Here is a 19,047-nt window from a genome sequence, read left to right on the forward strand (position 1 = left end):
AACCACATTTTTAATTATCAAATAGCCTTCCTTATAAAATGGGGTTAAATACTTACTAAGGTCATTGGCAGGAGTGAAGAAATACTCAGAATACCACATAGAACATAAGCAGTGAATACAACTTACTTTACATAAATTTAGTTATGTCAACAGCTTGCTTCTAACATTAAAATCAGAATTTCAATGTCTTATGCTAGAAGACAGAACAAAGTATACCAAACCCATCCAATGCAGTACTCTTCATTAAAAAGTGCTGTTTTCACTAGACTTCCCTTATCCACACATTCACAGTTCAGTTGTCTGTGGCCAATTTGGTCACATTAACTACCCCTTCCTTCCCCCCACCCCAGCTCCCGTGGCTCTCCTTTAACTTCCAAATTCATGCCCTCTTGTTTTTCTTTCTTTCTTTCTTTCTTTCTTTCTTTCTTTCTTTCTTTCTTTCTTTCTTTCTTTCTTTCTTTCTTTCTTTCTTTCAAAAATAACTCTAATTAGTGCTCCCTGTATTGCATGGGTGTGGGGGGCATCCTCTAGAGCATGGGCAACCTACCAGTGGCCACACCTTCACAAAACACTTAATCTCAGAGCTGGAGGAATGGTTCAACAATTAAGAGCATTGGCTACTCTTCTAAAGGACTCAAATTCAATTCCCAACAACCATACAGCCGCTCAAAACTATTTGTAATTCCAGTCCTAGGGGATTCGATGGTACACCTTCTGGCCTCCCTGGACACCAGGCACACAGACGTACACACAGTTAAAACACCCATAAATAAATAAAACACCCAACACCAGAAAAGTTATTTTCATTCCCCTAGCAGCCATCAACCACCACTAGATCTTCAACTAGAGATGGGGCCTCATCAGTACCTCCCCCATCAATTTAGAATTTTTAACCTGCATGACATTTGTGATGGGGCTTACACTATCCTGTTCCATCCTGCCTAGGACTCACCCTTTGGTCCAGAATACACTTGTATAGTTTGCTATCTGTCAATTATTACTCAGCAGCGACAGCAGCGTCTGTGCTTGAGAAGCCCTCACCATACTTAACAAGGGCTCCAACATATTAGATAGTGATGTTGGCTACTGTTATACTGCTTTGTTATATATCATTCCTAGTTACTGTTGCTAATCTCTTACCATGGCTTATGCTTAAGTTAAGCCTTATTATAAACATACATACATAAGAAACATAGTATATTTATGATTATTCAAGAATCCAGGGGAAAAGTCAGAGAGATGGCTCAGCAGTTAAGAGCATGTACTTCTCTTGCAGAAATCTTGAGTTCTGAGTTCTGTTCCTAGCGACTACATCAGGCGGGACGCAAGCCTGTAACTCCAGCTCCAAAGGTCCAAAGCTTCTGAACTTGTGGGCACCTGCACTCAAATGCACATACCCAAACACACATACATATTTAAAATAAAATCTTATGGGAAATCTAGGAGCATCATTAAGAGCCTTAGAAATTATTTTCATAGGTTCAGTGGTAGTTGTATTCATTAAAAGATGTTAACTCTCCACAATAACAAAAACGATAATATCACAGTGATTCATACTTAGTTAATTCAAAAGACATTAACTGACAACAATCAATGTTGGCAAGGTGCAGGACTAAAGAGGAGGCATTCTTACAGACTAGGGATAAAGGAAATGCAAGTCACCACCATGTTCTCTCTCTCTCTCTCTCTCTCTCTCTCTCTCTCTCTCTCTCTCTCTCTCTCTCTCTCTCTCTCTCTCTTTCAAGACACAGTTTTCCTGTGTATCCCTGGCTGTCTTAGAACTCACTCTGTAGACCAAGCTGGACTCAAACTCAGAGATCCACCTATTTCTGCCTTCTGAGTGGTGGGATTAAGGATGTGTACCAAAGCCATCCAACTACTCTCATGTTTTCAAAGAAGCCTGTCAACATATTTCCAAAGACACGGCATACCTACAGACCCATCTATTCTACTTCCTTTTAAAAATTTTATTTATATGTATGAATGCTTGTCTGCTTGCATATATGTGGACCATGTGCATACCTGGTTGTAAGCCACCAAGTGGGTGCTGGGAACCAAATCTGGGTTCTCTGCAAGAGTATCCAGTGCTCTTACCCTTAGCCACCTCTTCAATCCCTAATTCTACTTTCAATTATTTGTTCTTCCAGTGTTATTTTAACAAACATTCATAGAAAAAGGCATAGGGTTGATCAAGGCTGCATCACTGGTAATATGGAAATCTAGAAATAACTTGTATTTATTACCCTATATTTGTAGTTTCTGGAATAGTTTTTAATTATTGAAAGACAGTAGAAAATTATATAAACTAATATAGATGAGTAGCAAAAAAGCTTGTTGTTGAAAAGAAATCACACACACACACACACACACACACACACACACACACACACACACACACCAGATGGGACCAGGAGTGGGTAACACACACATTTAACCCCAGCACTTGGGAGGCAGAGGCAGAGGATCTCTATGAGTTCAGCTTGGTCTACATAGTGAGACCTGTCTCAAAGAAAAATAAACAAGTAAGTAAATGCAACTTTTTAAAGACTATTCTAGCTTGGATCAGGCTTATGACACTGAAATGGTTAGGAGATGATCAAGTTCATGGTATGCTTTGAAACTAAAGTCAACCAAGTTTATAGGAGAACATAATTAATTAAAAAATGGAAGTTCATATTTCTCCAAAGTTTGTTAGTTCTAAGTAAGTTTGAGTAAAATATCCATTTATTAGACAAGCAAGACTGTGACATCAAGAAGGTCTGAAAAGGTACATCAAGATTTCACTGCAGGTCATGTTAAATTTGAGGTGCTCTAAATAAGTACAATAACTAACAAGAGACAATAAATTAAAGGGTCTGGTCAGACATAGAAATTTATAAGTCACTCACATATTGTATTAAAATAATTAGATCAACAAAGGAGTAAGCTTTGTGAAGATGAATACACTGAGGACTGAACCCTGAGCACTTCACTACACAGGATGCTGGGAGACAGAAAGGGAATGACTGGTGAGGTAAGAGGGAAAAGAACCAAGTACATAAGCCAGTGCATCATCTCTTCTTGCCACTGTTGGTGGGGAAAAGATACCATCTAGAACAAAATCTAAAACACTGAGATGAAGAACTGATCACTGGACTCAGTAACAAGAAAAATCTTGGGATGATGCAGACAAAAACTTAGCTGGAAAGTGCAAGTGAAAGATGAGGTAAAATACACTCAACACTTTTTTGTAAGTTGTGACAAGGTCTCAAAGTAGCTCAGAGTGGCTTTGAACTTGCTACATGGCCAATTATGACCTTAAATTTCTCATCCTCCTGCCTCAATTCCTGAGTGTTTTAATTACAGGCATGTTCCACTACACCAAGTTTATGTAGCACAGGGGATGGAAACAGGGCCTTATGCATGCTAGGAAAGAACTATACTAACTCAGCTACACCCTCTTCATCCCCAATCACATACTCAGAGGTTGAAAAGTTTTACTGTAAAGAATGGTGAAATGGGACAGCGAAAGAAAGGGGAATATGGAATCAAAAAGTTTTATAAAGATGGACATATTGCAACAAGTTTTGCCTGTGTCTGACAGAAGAAAACTGATGGTGAATAAAGAAGTAGGGAAGACTGCCAAAGCCATGTCCTTACAGCTGTGTATGCATGGGGTCCAGCATGCAAGGGGAGAGCACGGAGACAGCCATGGTGTTAATTTATTGATTTTGTAGGAACACTGAAAAGCTATTTAAGTTAGAAGGAAGAAGGAAAGGACAGAGAAGTAGAGAAGTACAAAGTTTCCTACACAGTTTTTAGTGAAAGTATAACTAAGTACTTTCTAAAACAATAAAATATCCAACATCCTTAAAAAACATATTTTTTTCCAAATCTGTTATGTTATTTTATTTTTCAAGAAAAGATTTACAATTATGTTCTTCACTGGTGAGTGGCTAATTGTATCAGTGCTAAAGAATTGACTTACCATACTATTGTTGAGATTCTTGTCGACCTTGCAGAATGTGTGTGGTGGACTTTCTCCTTTACTGGGTATAATAATGCATATGTCTGTGACAGCAAGGGTATTCTGAGTCATGTTTTCAGAGGCTCTTCGGTAAGTGATATAGATTCTTTGTGATGAGGTACTGCCACTAATATTGGCAGGTCGTCCATAGGGAGTACTTTGAATAATCTCACAGCCCTGTTTTAGTCTTTCTTTCCAGTCATATAATACCCTAAAACATAAAAATTTAAAAAGTAAATGCATAAAGTTCTCTGAAACCTAAAAGATAACACTCTCAAGTACCATGGATACATCCTAAAATACAGCACTGTATAAACTGTGTTTGTCAGTACACACTAATGAGTCCAGTACTCAGGAAGAGGAGGCAGGAAGATCAGAAATGGAGTATCATCCCTGGCTACATAACAAGTTCAAAGCCATGGCTACCTGAGATTCTGTCATAATCTCCATCTTCTGCAAAAAAGAATTGGGTATATTCTGCCCTCATATTTCACCTTGACTCTTTCCAGTTAAGTTTTTTGTTGTTGTTTTGTTTTTTGTTTTTTCAAAACAGGGTTTCTCTGTGTAGCCCTGGATGGCCTAGAACTTGTTCTGTAGACCAGGCTGGCCTCAAACTCAGAGATCTACTTGCCTCTGCCTACCAAGTGCTGGGATTAAAGATGTGTATCATCACCTCCATGCTTCCAGTTAACATTTTTTTTACTACACCCTACAACTTACTTAAAGACTACATTGCACAGTCCAAATAACTATTTCCCTATCAAAACTTTAAATAATGTTTTGTGCTTATTAATATAAGAGTGGCAATAATTAATGTTCAGTATTCCAACTAGTTATTTATTAATATATTTACTTACCTATGCTCTATAAAAATCAAGCACATTCTGTGGGAAATGTAACCCGTGTTTTAGTCAAAGTTAAAATCTACAGAAGGTTGTATGACCAGACAATATCTTCTTGCATAATTTTGCTATAATACTTTCACTAAAAGTGTCTAAACAGAAAGAAGTTAAAAACATCATAATTTTTAAAAAATGCTACTGCTAGTTGTATTACCTTAGGCAACATTTAACTTCCCTGAGCCTTACACTATTTAGTTATGAAATCAAACCATGGGACAGTGGGTAAAGACAGTTGTTACAAAGCATGACAACCTGAGTTAGATTTTGCAACATACGTGGTAGAACACACACACACACACACACACACACACACACACACACACACACACAGACACACACACACGGGAGTGGGGTGGCAGAGAGAGACAGAGACAAATTAAACAAATAAATAATACGATTTCTTAACTTCAAAGATACCATGATGAGAGGGATATTATAAAGAATGGAGAGGAGGCTGGAGACATAGCTCAGTGGATAAGAGCATTGGCTGCTCCTCCAAAGGATCTAGTTCCTAGTACCCACTTGGTGGCTCACACCCATCTGTAACTCATTTCAGGGGATCCAATGCCCTCCTCTGGCCTTCCTGGGCCCTACGCATACATGTGGTACACAGATATACATGCTGACAAAACATGTATACTTAAAAAAATTTCAAGTGGGGAAAATATTTGTTAAACATATACCTAATGAAGGACTGTATTAAGAATTTGGAATGAATACTACAGCTCATCAATAAAAATATAACCTAATTAAGAAATGAGTAAAAGAGCTAAGCAGGCATTTCTCAATTGACACTTGCCAATAAACACATGGAAAGATGTTCAGTATCATCAACAAACACAAGAGTGCAAATTAAAGTCACAATGAGATTCCATTTCATACTCACTAGCACAAAAATAATCAAATATAAATACGAACTATTATTCAGACTGTGAAAAATATCAGAACCCTCACACTCTATTGGTGAGAATGTGCAATACTTGTAAAGCTGCTTTGGAAAATATCCTGGAAGTTCCTCAAGAGGTTAAATACAGAATTATCATATGATCCAGTAATTCCACTCCTAAGTATATATACACAAATAATAAAAATATGTCTACATAAAAACTTGTACATGAATAGTCAATCATAAAAGCATTATTAATAATAGCCTCAATGTATAAATAGCCCAAATACCCACCAACTGGTGACAAGATAAATTATAGTGCAACCATATGTTGGAATACTATTAGGTCATTTAAAGGAATAAGGTATCAGTACATATTAGAATAAGGATGAGTTTAAAAACATGCTATCTAACAGGAAGGGGAGCACTAGGACTTGCAGGACACACAGACGGAGACAGTGAATATAGAATACTGGGTATTGCTTTATTTTTTTAATCTCCCCTTATTTTAGTGGGTAGTAGGCAAAATGTGTTCTCACTATGTAGCCAAGTCTGGCATCAAACATAACAATCTTCCTTCCCTAGCCTATCAAATGCTAGGATTACAGGAATATGGACTACACCCAAGCAAATGTATCTGATTGTAAAGCTATCATACCACTATTAATTTGGATTAATAATAGTAATTCACTAAAAAATACTCACCCCAGATCTGTAAGTGGAGGTTTATCTCTCCCTCTTTTATAGCAAAGGTAAATCTGGGGTCCTACAAGACTTCCGTTATTGAGATCTGCTGACAATCCAGTTGGGGTAAAGTCAATACATGTGTAATCCCGTGGCACCTCCTCTCCAAGGGATTTGATGATAACAGAAACATCTGTGATGGGTTCTTTTGGTTTAGCCACTTTGTGACAGGCATCATTGAAGTGAATTTCCTCTTCAAGAGGCTTTGAAACATCAGTTAAGCCTGCTACAACAAAGTAGTCAGCAACACGAGGCCCCTTGTCTTCAATCATCTTCCATTACTAAACTTGCATCTAAATGAAAAATAAAAGGTCTTGTTCTATAATTGGTCAAGTCAAAGTGCAAATCTATAAAGAACACAAGTCCTAGTCACACTAGTATTAGATATTTTACCCATGTAAGTGAAAAGCGTGCCTTTATTGAAAATGAAACAATCTTTGGCATTTTTATTATAAAACTAATACAGGAATCTTCAATTCTGGTATCACAGAAACCTAGATCATTGAAGTAGATAACAACAACAATAACAAAAACCCAGCCCTTTAAATATAGATGAACCTTTAAAATATAATGCAAGTTCCCATAGCATCAAAAATACTGAGGAAACGGAAAGCCAGAATGCAATATATAAGCTAATGTTGGGTCAGAAAAACTGCCATCTCCTCAATAATCAAGGGGTTGTGCTTTAAAAGGCATTATAAGGAGAGAAACAAGGCTTCAGAACCAAATCAGACAATAAACTAGAAGGAAGCAGCTATATAAAACCAAAAGCCCCAAATGACTAGATTCTTGATTAAAGAGTGAATTTTAAAACCTATCCATACTGGACTTGGCTGTAGCTCAGTGGAGAGCATGTGTGAGGCCCTAGGTTCAACCCCAAGCACTGAAACAAACACTACCTATCCAGTAACATATAATGAAGTTGACTTCAATGTATCCCTGGCTTGAGCTGCAGTTAGACTCTGGACCTTGAACTTAAGCTACTTTTAAGGTTCCAGGAAGCTCCACCTAAGAAACATATAATAAAAGTATTCTGAGACTAGTGATATCTCTGCAGGAAGGAGGCTACACCCTAAGGCCAGGTTTCCACAGACAAAGCCCACCTGAAGATGAGCTCCTATTCTAAACCACAAAAACATACAAGGAAAAATCTACTATGAATGAGTCTCGGCAGATACAACAAACAAAAACTCACATAAAAGAGTACTATACTCTTACAATAAACTAAAACGACAAATATATTCATATATCTATAAGCCTTTAAGAGTAAAAGCTCCTTCAACTGTCTACAATCTCTTAAACCTTAATTTCTTCTTTAGCTAATATGCTTCTATCATTGTCATTACTTGTAAAGCACTGTTACAGGGAGGAAAGTTCTATTTAAAACAACAATCCACCATGAGTCTTATGTCAGTTTTGGTTATAATAAAGGCAAACAAGAAAAAAACTCCCAAAGACAAACAAATTAGGCGTGCATATACCATAAACCTCTTTGTCACAGTTACATATGACATATGGGGTACAAGGATTAGTACAGCATATATTTCATATATGTGGAAAGATTAATTTTAAACTTAGTCATTTGCTTAAATCCCAGAATTTCCAAAATGGACTTGAGCAATAAACCCTAATTTACCACCTAATAACTTGAAAAACTCTACAATTTGCTCTAAAAAAATGCTAGTACAAAGTAAATAACCTTCCCTGAGGGAATTTGTGTCACACATCAGAGTACAACCTTCCATACTGGGCAGAGGAGATGGTTCAGGGGAAAGTATCTGCTGTGTAAGCATAATGACCTGTGTTTAGATACCCAGCTCCTTGGTGGGGGGGGGGCAATACAAACAGTAGATCCCTATGTATCCCTCAAACTTACTGCCAACCAGTCTATCCAAGTGAGCTCAGGCTTAGTGAGAAACCCGTGTCAAGACATGAGTTGGGAACTTACAGAGGGAAACACCAGAGATGAAGCACTAGTCTGCATGTAAATAGGCACTTGTGAATGTATACATGCTTAGAGACACACAAACATAAACTCACACATATAAGCTACACACACACACCTATACTAAGAGGCAAACTTCTACTTCTCTCCCTGTTTTTGTTTTTTTTTTTGTTTTTTGTTTTTTTTTGGTTGGTGGGGATTGATCCTAGGGCCCTCTAGGAAATGTGCCAGGGAAATGGTCTACTATGAACTTTCAGCCTCAGAAAGTAAATTTCTTTATGTTAATTTTTGGAAACTGGGGATCACAAAAAAAAACCATTTGCATTTAATCCAAAGGTTCTTCAGATAATAGCTGTAATACAAAGTCCTGAAATGTTATTAATTTGAAGTAACAATACTGCATCATTTATCAATAATTATTTGATAATTCTTCTTTGTTCAAAATGTTATAGATAACTTTAGGAACCACACATAAGATAGAATGTTTAGGATCTGGCAAGGTGGCTCAGAGGGTAAAGGCACTTGGTACCAAGCCTGATTACCTAAGTTCAATTTCTTGGATCCACAGGGTGGAATGAGAGAACTGACTCCCACAAAATGTCCTCTGGTATCCATTTACATGTCATAGCATGTATATACTACATATGTACAGATACACACAAATAAAATATAAATAAGATAAAATGCTTATTACAGGTCTCTTTTATATACCTAGGAGAGGAGTACAAAGTGAAGGTGATCAAAATATACTTGAAGAAATTCTTTAAAAATTAATAAAAATACTATATTAAGATTTATTATATCTTCTTTGTTAGTATTTTACTTATTTTAAGAATGATTTATGACATATAGCACCTTCAGAACTTTTTCTTCCTTTCTTTTTTCCCTCCAAGACAGAGGGTCTCACTACATAGCTCTGGCTGTATGTAAACTTACTATGTAGACCAGGCTCACCTCAAACTCACAGAGATTGACATGCCTCTGCCTCCCAAGTGCTGGGATTAAAAATGTATACCACTATGCCCAGCCCAGAGGGTTTTCATACAAGATATATTTGTACCTCAGTAAATCGAAGACCAGGATAAGTAGTCTAATATACTAAAGTGCTAGGGATGGAAGCCAGCATCTTGCAGATAACAAGGTAAGCACACTACCACTAGGATGGATACATTGCACAGCCTGATTATATCCTTTAAATGAAATCTATTTTCCTTGAAAATAGAAAAGAAGAAGAATGTGTGCTCTACTCATAAAAAAACATAAGATAACTAAATTGGAAAGGCATTACAAGAAGGCTCTTACCCATTCATCAACTAATGGGAGATTGCTTTGTTTTTCTCCCTTTCAATCTCTGGCCAATCCAGATGCTTTTTATTTCTTATCTCACTCCATTAGGTCAAAGTGCTAAGCATGTGCTACCAAGACTGCTTCTAAAGACAAGAAAAGGCAAGAGTGAACATTTGAGGAAACTTTATATACATATGTATCATTACATACATATATATCAGTATATATTATGTATACATACATAGCAACATATATATATGTATATGATTATGAACACTTAAGTTTTGCAAAGTAACTACCAGTGCCAGGTATAGTGACAGACACTTGTAACCCCAGCTTATAGGGGGCTGAGGATAGCGAGTTTAAGATCTTGTAGGCTATTAAAAAAAATCAACTACTACTGAAATTTCTAGATATTATATGATAATCACACACTCAAACTTATATATGAAAATGATCAGTACCACAATAGGCCAGTTGATTAAATATAAAAAATTTTCTGCTAGATTTGAACTCACAAGCCTCCTGCCTCATCTTCCTGAATGCAGGGATTTCAGACTACGCATTATACCCCCTCCAACAGACATCTTAAAACATCTTTCAATAAATTATTCTGTATCGCCTATTACTTCCAACTATCATACAATGAGTATATCACAGATTCTAAAAGTTATGGAAAATTAAATTTCCCGTGATTAACACAGAAAAAAGCCAACTGGAACAAATCACAATGAAAACAACAATTACTCACACATTACTGGAGTTTCTGATGGAAAACAGCAGTTCCTAACATGTAAATTCTTCAGGCCTTGAGATTGAGAAATACTGTATTGAAAAGAATAAAGACTGAGGTTAAACTAATTCTATAAAATATTTCCCCCAATATAGCTGCGGATACTTAATATACTACTAATAATTTTTAGATAAATACCAGCCTATTCAAAAAGCACATTTTAGTCAACAAACTTGAAAAGCAATTGATCCAAAAGAGTGAAAGAGAAAGCAGAATAACAAATGCAACAAAAGTACATGTGTGGGAAAGCAAGGGAAAGTGAGATAATTTTAAATGCCTGCTCCTAGGACATCTGTGTACAGAGTCTCATTCATAAGGCAAAAATACCTACTTAAGCCAATTCAAAACTAGACACAGAAAAGTTCCATATATGTGTTTCAAATAAGACAAATGTTCAAAAGATTTTTCCTTTATTACAAATATTCACAACTATCTTAATATAATTAACATATCAATCCTTAACAACAGATACAATAGGGATAGGATAATAAAAAGAACCAACGTTGGGTTAGGAATGTGGCTCAATGGTAGACCACTGTCTACCATTACACAAGGTTCAATTTCTAGTCCTACAGAAAAACAAACAAACAAACAAAAAAACCAAACCTTTGGTACAAAACAACAAGTCATGCTGTTTTATGAAATTTAGCATGCAACTGTCATACTTTCTTTAGACTGAGTGAGTCAGTTGCTTGCAGTTGTAAGTGAAGAAAAGATGGTCTCACTGATCAAGTTTTAGGGTATATTAACACTGACTACTGTGCCTGCTAAGGGTAGTCTCATAATGTTGGAAATACACATAAAAGAGAAGAGGTTTTGAGTCAGCTGGGGGTCTAGCACATCCCCCCTGACCACAGCATCATTTGCTGGTTCCTTTATACATATCCTCTTAAGTCTTCTTGGATTAAGAAAGACAAAGGCCACCAACCCTTTTAAAGGAAATGACTGTCCTCCTTCCTTGTACTAGGCCAGTGTGATTTCTCAGTGGCTTCCTACCCTGTTCCTTCCTCAAGGTGAGAGTAGACAACCAGCCAAGGAATAAGTCTTTATCATTTAACCTGAAAAAGAAAAAAAAAAAGTTTCATTGGGTCAAAGACTTTTCAGGAAAACAAACTAAAGTGCAAAATCATATACCCAACAAGAAGTGAGAAAATCATATCTTTAACCAATCTGGACCATTGTCTACTGACAGAGAAATAGCAGCAGAAACAGATAAGAACAAGATTTATATGACTCTTGACAAGCAGAGGCAGGTGGATCTCTATGAATTCAAGGCCAGCCTGGTCTGCAGAGTGAATTCCAGGCCAACCAAGGCTAGCTAACTCTTTTCTCAAAAATAAAAAAAATAAAAATAAAAACAAAAACTAAAACAAAAAACATGACTTAGTTGATCCTAGATAACAGTCTACCAGTGGGAAGTAGGAAAGAATAAGATAAATATTTCGATCAAAATTCTGATACATCTTAGAAGGAAAGGTGGAAACAATTAATGAGAAATAATGTAAGTGTCTAATCTTACTACCTTTTGATTTTTATTGTTGGATTTTTTTAATTTAAATAATTATTATTTTTTATTTTTTTGTTGAAAAGATTTCCTCCTCCTCCCCGCCTCCCATTTCCCTCCCCCTCTCCCCACTCCTTTCCCCCTCCCCCTACTCCTCCCCCCTTCTCCCCAGTCCTCTCCCCCTCCCCCAATTCCATTCCCCCTCCGGATTCCCTGCCCTGTGGGAAGTCCAAGGTCCTCCCCCCTCCATCCAGGTCCAGGAAGGTGAGCATCTAAACAGGCTAGGCTCCCACAAAGCCAGTTCATGCAGTAGGATCGAAACCTAGTGCCATTGTCCTTGGCTTCTCATCAGCCTTCATTGTCTGCCAGGTTCAGAGAGTCCGGTTTTATCCCATGCTTATTCAGTCCCAGTCCAGCTGGCCTTGGTGAGCAAGGAAGTCAGGACCGCGAGGGGTGCACCCACCCACTGTGACAGTGGGGCTGATCTATTGGATTTTTCTTTTAAAGACAGGTTTCTACTATATAGTTCAAGATAGCCCAAACTTGCAATCCTTCTTCCTCAGCCTCCCAGTACCTGGCATTACAGGTGCCACATTTGCCACTGTTGTTATCTTTTGGACTGCTAAAAGTGATCGAGATAAATATATGCATTTTTAGATGGGATAGTACTTTACTTTGGGCTCACTGAACATCTTCAAGCAACAAATATGGAATGGTATATATATTTTGAAATATTTCTAAATATTATTGTTCTTGGGTAGCAAAGTTAACACAAATACTGACCTGGTGAAACATTTTTTTAAAAAGGTCCAATACAATTTTAAGTTAAAATACTATATGTGTGAATTTTTGAAATATCTGATAGGATATCAGCTTGCTTAGATACCATGAATGATGGGTGTGTCAAAACCAATTCAATACATTTTTATTAAAAAAATAAATATTCTGTGTGTGTTTGTGTACATGCCACTATGCACAAGTGGAGATCAAAGGACAACTCATGGGAGTTGGTTCTCGCCTTTATATGGGTTCCAGGGATCACACTCAGGTTTTTTAGGCTAGGCAGCAAGTGCTATTATACTCTGAAGATACCTTACCAAACTCCCAAATTTGTTTTCTGTCGTTATAAATTCTTTAATATAGTACAAATACTAGTTTGACCATGACTTTATGTTCCTCTAAACAATATTTGTACTATAATTAAAAGAAAACAGGTATCACCTGTGTGGTGGTGCTGCATGCCTTTAATCCCAGCACTCAGGAGGTAGAGGCAGACATATCTCTGTAAGTTCCAGGCCAGCCTGGTCTACAAAGCAAGTTCCAGGACAGGCAGGGCTACACAGAGAAATCTGTCTCTAAAACAAAAACAAAACAAAACTCAAAACTCAGGTATCATTTCCTTCAATGTTGAAATACTAGATTAATTTATTGTCACATTCCCAGTATCACGTGTTTCCATTGATAAAATAAACTTCTCAAAACTTTACTCTGATTCCATGAATTATATAAAAAAAACAAAACAAACACCTGAGATATTATTAGAATTAACTGATTTTCTATATAATTCAGAAGTATTTGCAAAGTGTTCTTCTGCTAATGGAGGTAACATATTACAGTTACTCCTCTACTTTCCATACATGCACAAGAAAATAAGAAAGAGGAAACTAGTTAGCTCTATTTACTAGGACATAAATGGCTGTAAAGGAAGAGCCATGCTTCACAATATAAATACAGCCATGTGCTTTCTGCAGCTATGCATGTTAAACCACTATTTTTTCAGCACAGACTTCTTTAAATTGCTATTCTTTTTGGCTGAAATTTTTACTTAAACTTTTTAAGATTTATTTTATAATATGTGTATGAGTGCTTGGCTGCATGCATGTCTGTGCACCATATGCATGCAGTGAGTGAGGAGGCATTGAATCCGCTGGGACTGGGCTTATAGTCAGTTGTGGGCTCTCATGTGGGTGTTGGGAATGGAATCTAAGTCTTCCACTAGAACAGTCAGTGCTCTTAACCACGGAACTATCTCTATACTGTGCCATATCACAAGGCCCTGAAAATTTCACTTTTGAGATAACTGGATATGCATCTGGTTGAAAGAAAAGGACCTGAAATTCCTTTTACTGAATTTTTCCCATTAGCATATCTTATACAACCATAACACAATGTCAGAATTGGGACACTTACACTGATAATAAACTTGTCTTATTACCTAGGTTTGACTCATACTCATTTGTATATGTGATATTTAAGTCTATGCAGACTTAATGGATATGTATCATGTACCTATCACTAGTCAAAACACAATATCGAGGGATCCAGCGACCTAGTCCACAGCAGGCCTGAGGCAGCAAACTCCACAGAAACAGGACTAAGCCAGTGACCTAGGCCAGAGCAAGCCTGAAGCAGCAAACTCCAGAAGAGCAGGACTGAGACCACGACCTAGGCCTGGGATGGTGAACTCCACATGAACTCCATGGGAGCAGGAGCATCCAGACCAAGGACATTTGCAGAAGCATGACTGGGCTAGCGACATGGGCTAGAGCAGGCCTGAGGCAGCAAGCTCCACGGGAGTGGGACTAAGCCAGCAACCTAGGCCAGAGTGGGCCAGAGATGGTGAACTCAACAGAGCAGGTACAGGGAAGCAACCACTGAGTGAGTGGGCCAGAGCCAGACAGCTGCTGGTCCAGTGTGAATCTGGGAGTAAACTTGATCCAGGACCCCTGTGGGTCCAAGTCAGAGTTTGGGACATCTGAAGAACTAGGCCTGAGGCAGGACCTCTATGGGTCTAGGCATAAGTCTGGGATCTCCGAGGGAATAGGCCTGAGCCAGGACCTCTGCAGGTCTGGGCACACCCGAGTCTGGGTCCTCTGAGAGAGTAGATTGGAGCCAGAGACCTTTGCAGAACCAAATCCAAGCCAGGGACCTTCACAGGAGCAGATCCAGATGAGAGACATTTATAGAAACAGGTCTGAGCTGGCAACCTAGGCCACAGCAGGCCTGAGATAGTGAACTCCATGGGAGCGCTGAGCAACCTCCAAAAACATAAAGTGAACAACGAATAACGGAACCGTGGCACTGACTGCACCACAAGGAGCAACCATCTGAGCCTGGAATCCACTGGCACCTGGAAGATTAATCAGCAGAGTCACAGACAGCCCCAACTACACCAAGCAAAGGAAAAGATGAGTAGATAAGAGCACAAGCAACACCATGAAGAGCAACATGACACCAGTGAAATCTAGTGACCCTACAACAGCAAGACAAGAACAACCAAATATAGATGAAGCAGAAGAAAATTACCTAAAAGATAACTCCAGGAGGATGTTTAAGACTCTTAAAGTGGAAATGAAAAAATCCCTCAAAGAAATGGAGGAAAATACAAATAAGAAATTGAAAAACACCAACAAATCCTTTAAAGAAAAAGCAATCAGCTGGGCGGTGGTGGCGCACACCTTTAATCCCAGCACTCGGGAGGCAGAGGCAGGCGGATCTCTGTGAGTTCGAGACCAGCCTGGTCTACAGAGCTAGTTCCAGGACAGGCTCCAAAGCCACAGAGAAACCCTGTCTCGAAAAACCAAAAAAAAAAAAAAAAAAAAAAAAAGAAAGAAAAAGCAACCAGCCTCCTTGTGCTTACCACAGGCTGTGTTCTTACACTGGCTGTATAGAAAGAGGAGGCATAATAAAGCCACCCCATGTACACCTCAGCCCAGGCCACTGTGCCTGGTCTGTATTGTGAATGGGGAGACATGGAAAAAAAAGAAAGAAAAAGCAATCAAACATATGAAAGAAACTATTCAAGACTTGAAAACCAAAATAGAGACAATAAAGAAAACACAAGCCGAGGGAATTACAGAAACAGAAATCATGAGAAAATAATCAGGAACCACAAATGCAAGCATAAACAGCAGAATATAAGAGATGGAAGAGAGATTCTCAAGCACTGAGGATACAATAGAGAAAATAGATTCATCAGTCAAAGAAAACATTAATCTAACAAAAGCTTAACACAAAAAAATCCAGAAAATATGGGACACCATAAAAAGACCAAACCTAAGAATAGGTATAGAAAAAAGAGAAGTTCAACTTAAAAGCACAGAAAATATATTTAACAAAATCATAGAAGAAAATTTTCCCAACTTAAAGATATGCCTATGAAGATACAAGAAGCTTACAGAACACCAAATAGAATGGATCAAAAACAAAAAAGTCCCCTTGCCACATTATACTCAAAACAACATACAGAATAAAGAAAGGATATTAAGAGCTGCAAAGGAAAAAGGCCAAGTAATATATAAAGGCAGACCTATCAGAATTACACCTGACTTTTCAATGGAGACAATGAAAGCCAGCAGGAGCTGGTCAAGCATTATGCAGACATTAAGAGAGCACAGATGCCAGCCCAGTCTACTATATCCAGCAAAACTTTCAATCACCACAGAAGGACAAAACAAGATAATCCATAACAAAACCAGATTTAACCAAACCCTAGCCACAAACCCAGCCCTACACAAAAAACTAGAAGGAAAACTCCAACCCAAGAAAGTTGGATACATCAACAAAAACACAGACAATTGATGATCTCACAGTAGCAAATCCCAAAGAAGGGGACAACACACAAATTAAAATCACCAACAATGAAAACTAAGTTAACAGGAGATAGCAATCACTGGTTATTAATATGACTTAATGTAAATGTATTCAACTCACCTATAAAAAGGCACGGGCTAACAGATTTGATAAAAAAACAGAATTCATCCTTCTACTGCATACAAGAAATACGACTCAACCTCAAAGACAGACATTGCCTCAGAGAAAAGGGCTGGGAAAAATTTTTCCAATCAATAGGACCTAAGAAACAAGTGTGTGTCGCTATCCTATTTTCTAAAAAAAAAGATTTCAAACTAAAATCAATCAAAAGAGACAAAGAAGGACATTTCATCAAAATGAAAGGACATTTCAGGAAAAATTCATCAAGAGGAAATCTCAATATTGAACATCTATGCCCCAAATACAAGGGCACACTCATATGTAAAGGAAACACTTCTAAATCTTAAATCATACATTAAACCCCACACACTAATAGTGGGAGACTTCAACACTCCACTCTCACCACTGGACAGACCAGTCAGACAAAAAATTAACAGTGAAATAAGGGAACTAACATATGTTATGAATCAAATGGACTAAAAAGACATCTACAGAATATTCCATCCAAACATAAAAGAATATACCTTCTTTTCAGCACCTCATAGAACCTTCTCAAAAATTGACCAGATACCAAAAAATTGGAACAACCTCATGTATCTTATCAGATCACCATGGCTTAAAACTAGAAGTCAACAGCAACACTACTTCCAGAAAGCCCACAAACACATGGAAATTAAACAATACTCATCTAAATAATCAATGGGTCAAGAAAAAAATAAATGGAGAGATTAAAAACTTCCTAAAATGCAATGAAAATGACCACACAACACACCCAAATTTATGAGACACAATGAAAGCAGTGTCAAAAGGAAAGTTCATAGCACTAAATGCCTACATAAAGAAGCTGGGAAAATCCCACACTAGTGAATTAACAGAATATGTGAAAACTTTAGAACAAAAAGAAGCAAACTCACCCAAGAGAACTAGATGGCAGGAAATAATCATTGAGAGCTGAAATCAATTAAATAGAAACAAAGAAAACATTACAAATAATCAATGAGACAAAGGGTTGGTTCTTCGAGAAAATCAACAAAATAGACAAACCTTTATCCAAGGCAGAGACTATCTAAATTAACAAAATCAGAAATGAAAAAGGGGACATAACAACAGACACGGAGGAAATCCAGAGAATTATCATGTCATATTTCAAAAACCTGTACTCCACAAAATTGGAAAACCTAAAGGAAATGGACAGCTTTCTGGATAAATATCACTTACCAAAACTAAATCAAGACCAGATAAGGAAATTAAACAGCTAAAGAAATAGAAACAGTCATCAAAAGTCTCCCAACCAAAAACAAAACAAAACAAAAAACCCACCAAAACAGGACCAGATGGTTTCAGCTCAGAATTCTACAAGATTTTCAAAGAAAACTAATACCAATACTCTTCAAATTGTTCCACAAAAGAGAAACAGAAGGAACATTGCCAAATTCTTTTTACGAGGCTACAAATTACCCTGATACCCAAACCACAGAAAAACATTACTAAGAAAGAGAATTACAGACCAATCTCACTCATGAACATTGATGTAAAAATACCAAATAAAATACAGGCAAATCGAATCCAAGAAAACATCAGAACCATCATCCACCATGATCAAATCGGCTTCATCCCAGAGATTCAGGGATGGTTCAACATACAAAAATCTATCAACATAATCCACCATATAAACAAACTGAAAAATAAAAACCACATGATTATCTCATTAGATGCTGAAAAAGCTTTCAACAAAATACAACATCCCTTCATGATAAAGGTCTTGGAGAGAGCAGGGATACAAGGAACATACCTAAACATAATTAAGGCAATATACAGCAAACCAACAGCCAACATCAAACTAAATGGAGAGAAACTCCCAGCAATCCCACTGAAATCAAGAACAAGACAAGGTTGTCCACTCTCTCCATATCTATTCAATATAGTCCTTGAGGTCCTAGCTAGAGCAATAAGACACCAAAAAGGGATTAAGAAGAAACAAAACAGAAAAAAAGGAGTCAAACTCTCACTATTTGCTGATGATATAATAGTTTATGATAAATGAGCCCAAAAATTCTACCAGGGAACTTCTACAACTCATAAACACCTTCAGTAATGTAGCAGGATACAAGATTAACTAAAAAAAAAATCAGTAGCCCTCCTTTACACAGATGATAAATGGGCTAAGAAATAAATCAGAGAAACATCACTCTTCACAATTGCCACAAATAGCATAAAATATCTTGGAGTAACTCTAACCAAACAAGTTGAAGACTTCTTATGACAAG

General features: G+C 37.4%; 1 protein-coding gene and 1 non-coding gene across 5 annotated transcripts in view; one reads left to right on the top strand and one right to left on the bottom strand.

The window, feature by feature from the left end:
• Dennd4a (DENN domain containing 4A) overlaps positions 1–19,047 on the bottom strand; it is a 105,368-nt gene that overhangs the window by 65,973 nt on the left and 20,348 nt on the right. For 3 of the 4 annotated variants that reach the window (XM_075965508.1, XM_075965509.1, XM_075965506.1), the window contains exons 2-6: positions 11,492–11,621; positions 10,522–10,595; positions 9,786–9,913; positions 6,500–6,831; positions 3,968–4,217 (exon numbers count right to left, since the gene is read on the bottom strand). In XM_075965508.1, the coding sequence (XP_075821623.1) occupies positions 3,968–4,217; positions 6,500–6,810 (561 nt within the window). In that variant the 5' untranslated portion in view covers positions 6,811–6,831; positions 9,786–9,913; positions 10,522–10,595; positions 11,492–11,621. The remainder of the gene's footprint in view (positions 1–3,967; positions 4,218–6,499; positions 6,832–9,785; positions 9,914–10,521; positions 10,596–11,491; positions 11,622–19,047) is intronic. The other variant, XM_075965507.1, reaches the window with a different exon arrangement.
• Positions 15,691–15,823, top strand: LOC142847446 (small nucleolar RNA SNORA51). Its single transcript, XR_012910200.1, has one exon. It is a non-coding gene; the product is annotated as a small nucleolar RNA SNORA51 (small nucleolar RNA).

Source organism: Microtus pennsylvanicus, chromosome 3 (assembly GCF_037038515.1).
Source record: "Microtus pennsylvanicus isolate mMicPen1 chromosome 3, mMicPen1.hap1, whole genome shotgun sequence".
NCBI classification, from domain to species: Eukaryota; Metazoa; Chordata; class Mammalia; order Rodentia; family Cricetidae; genus Microtus; species Microtus pennsylvanicus.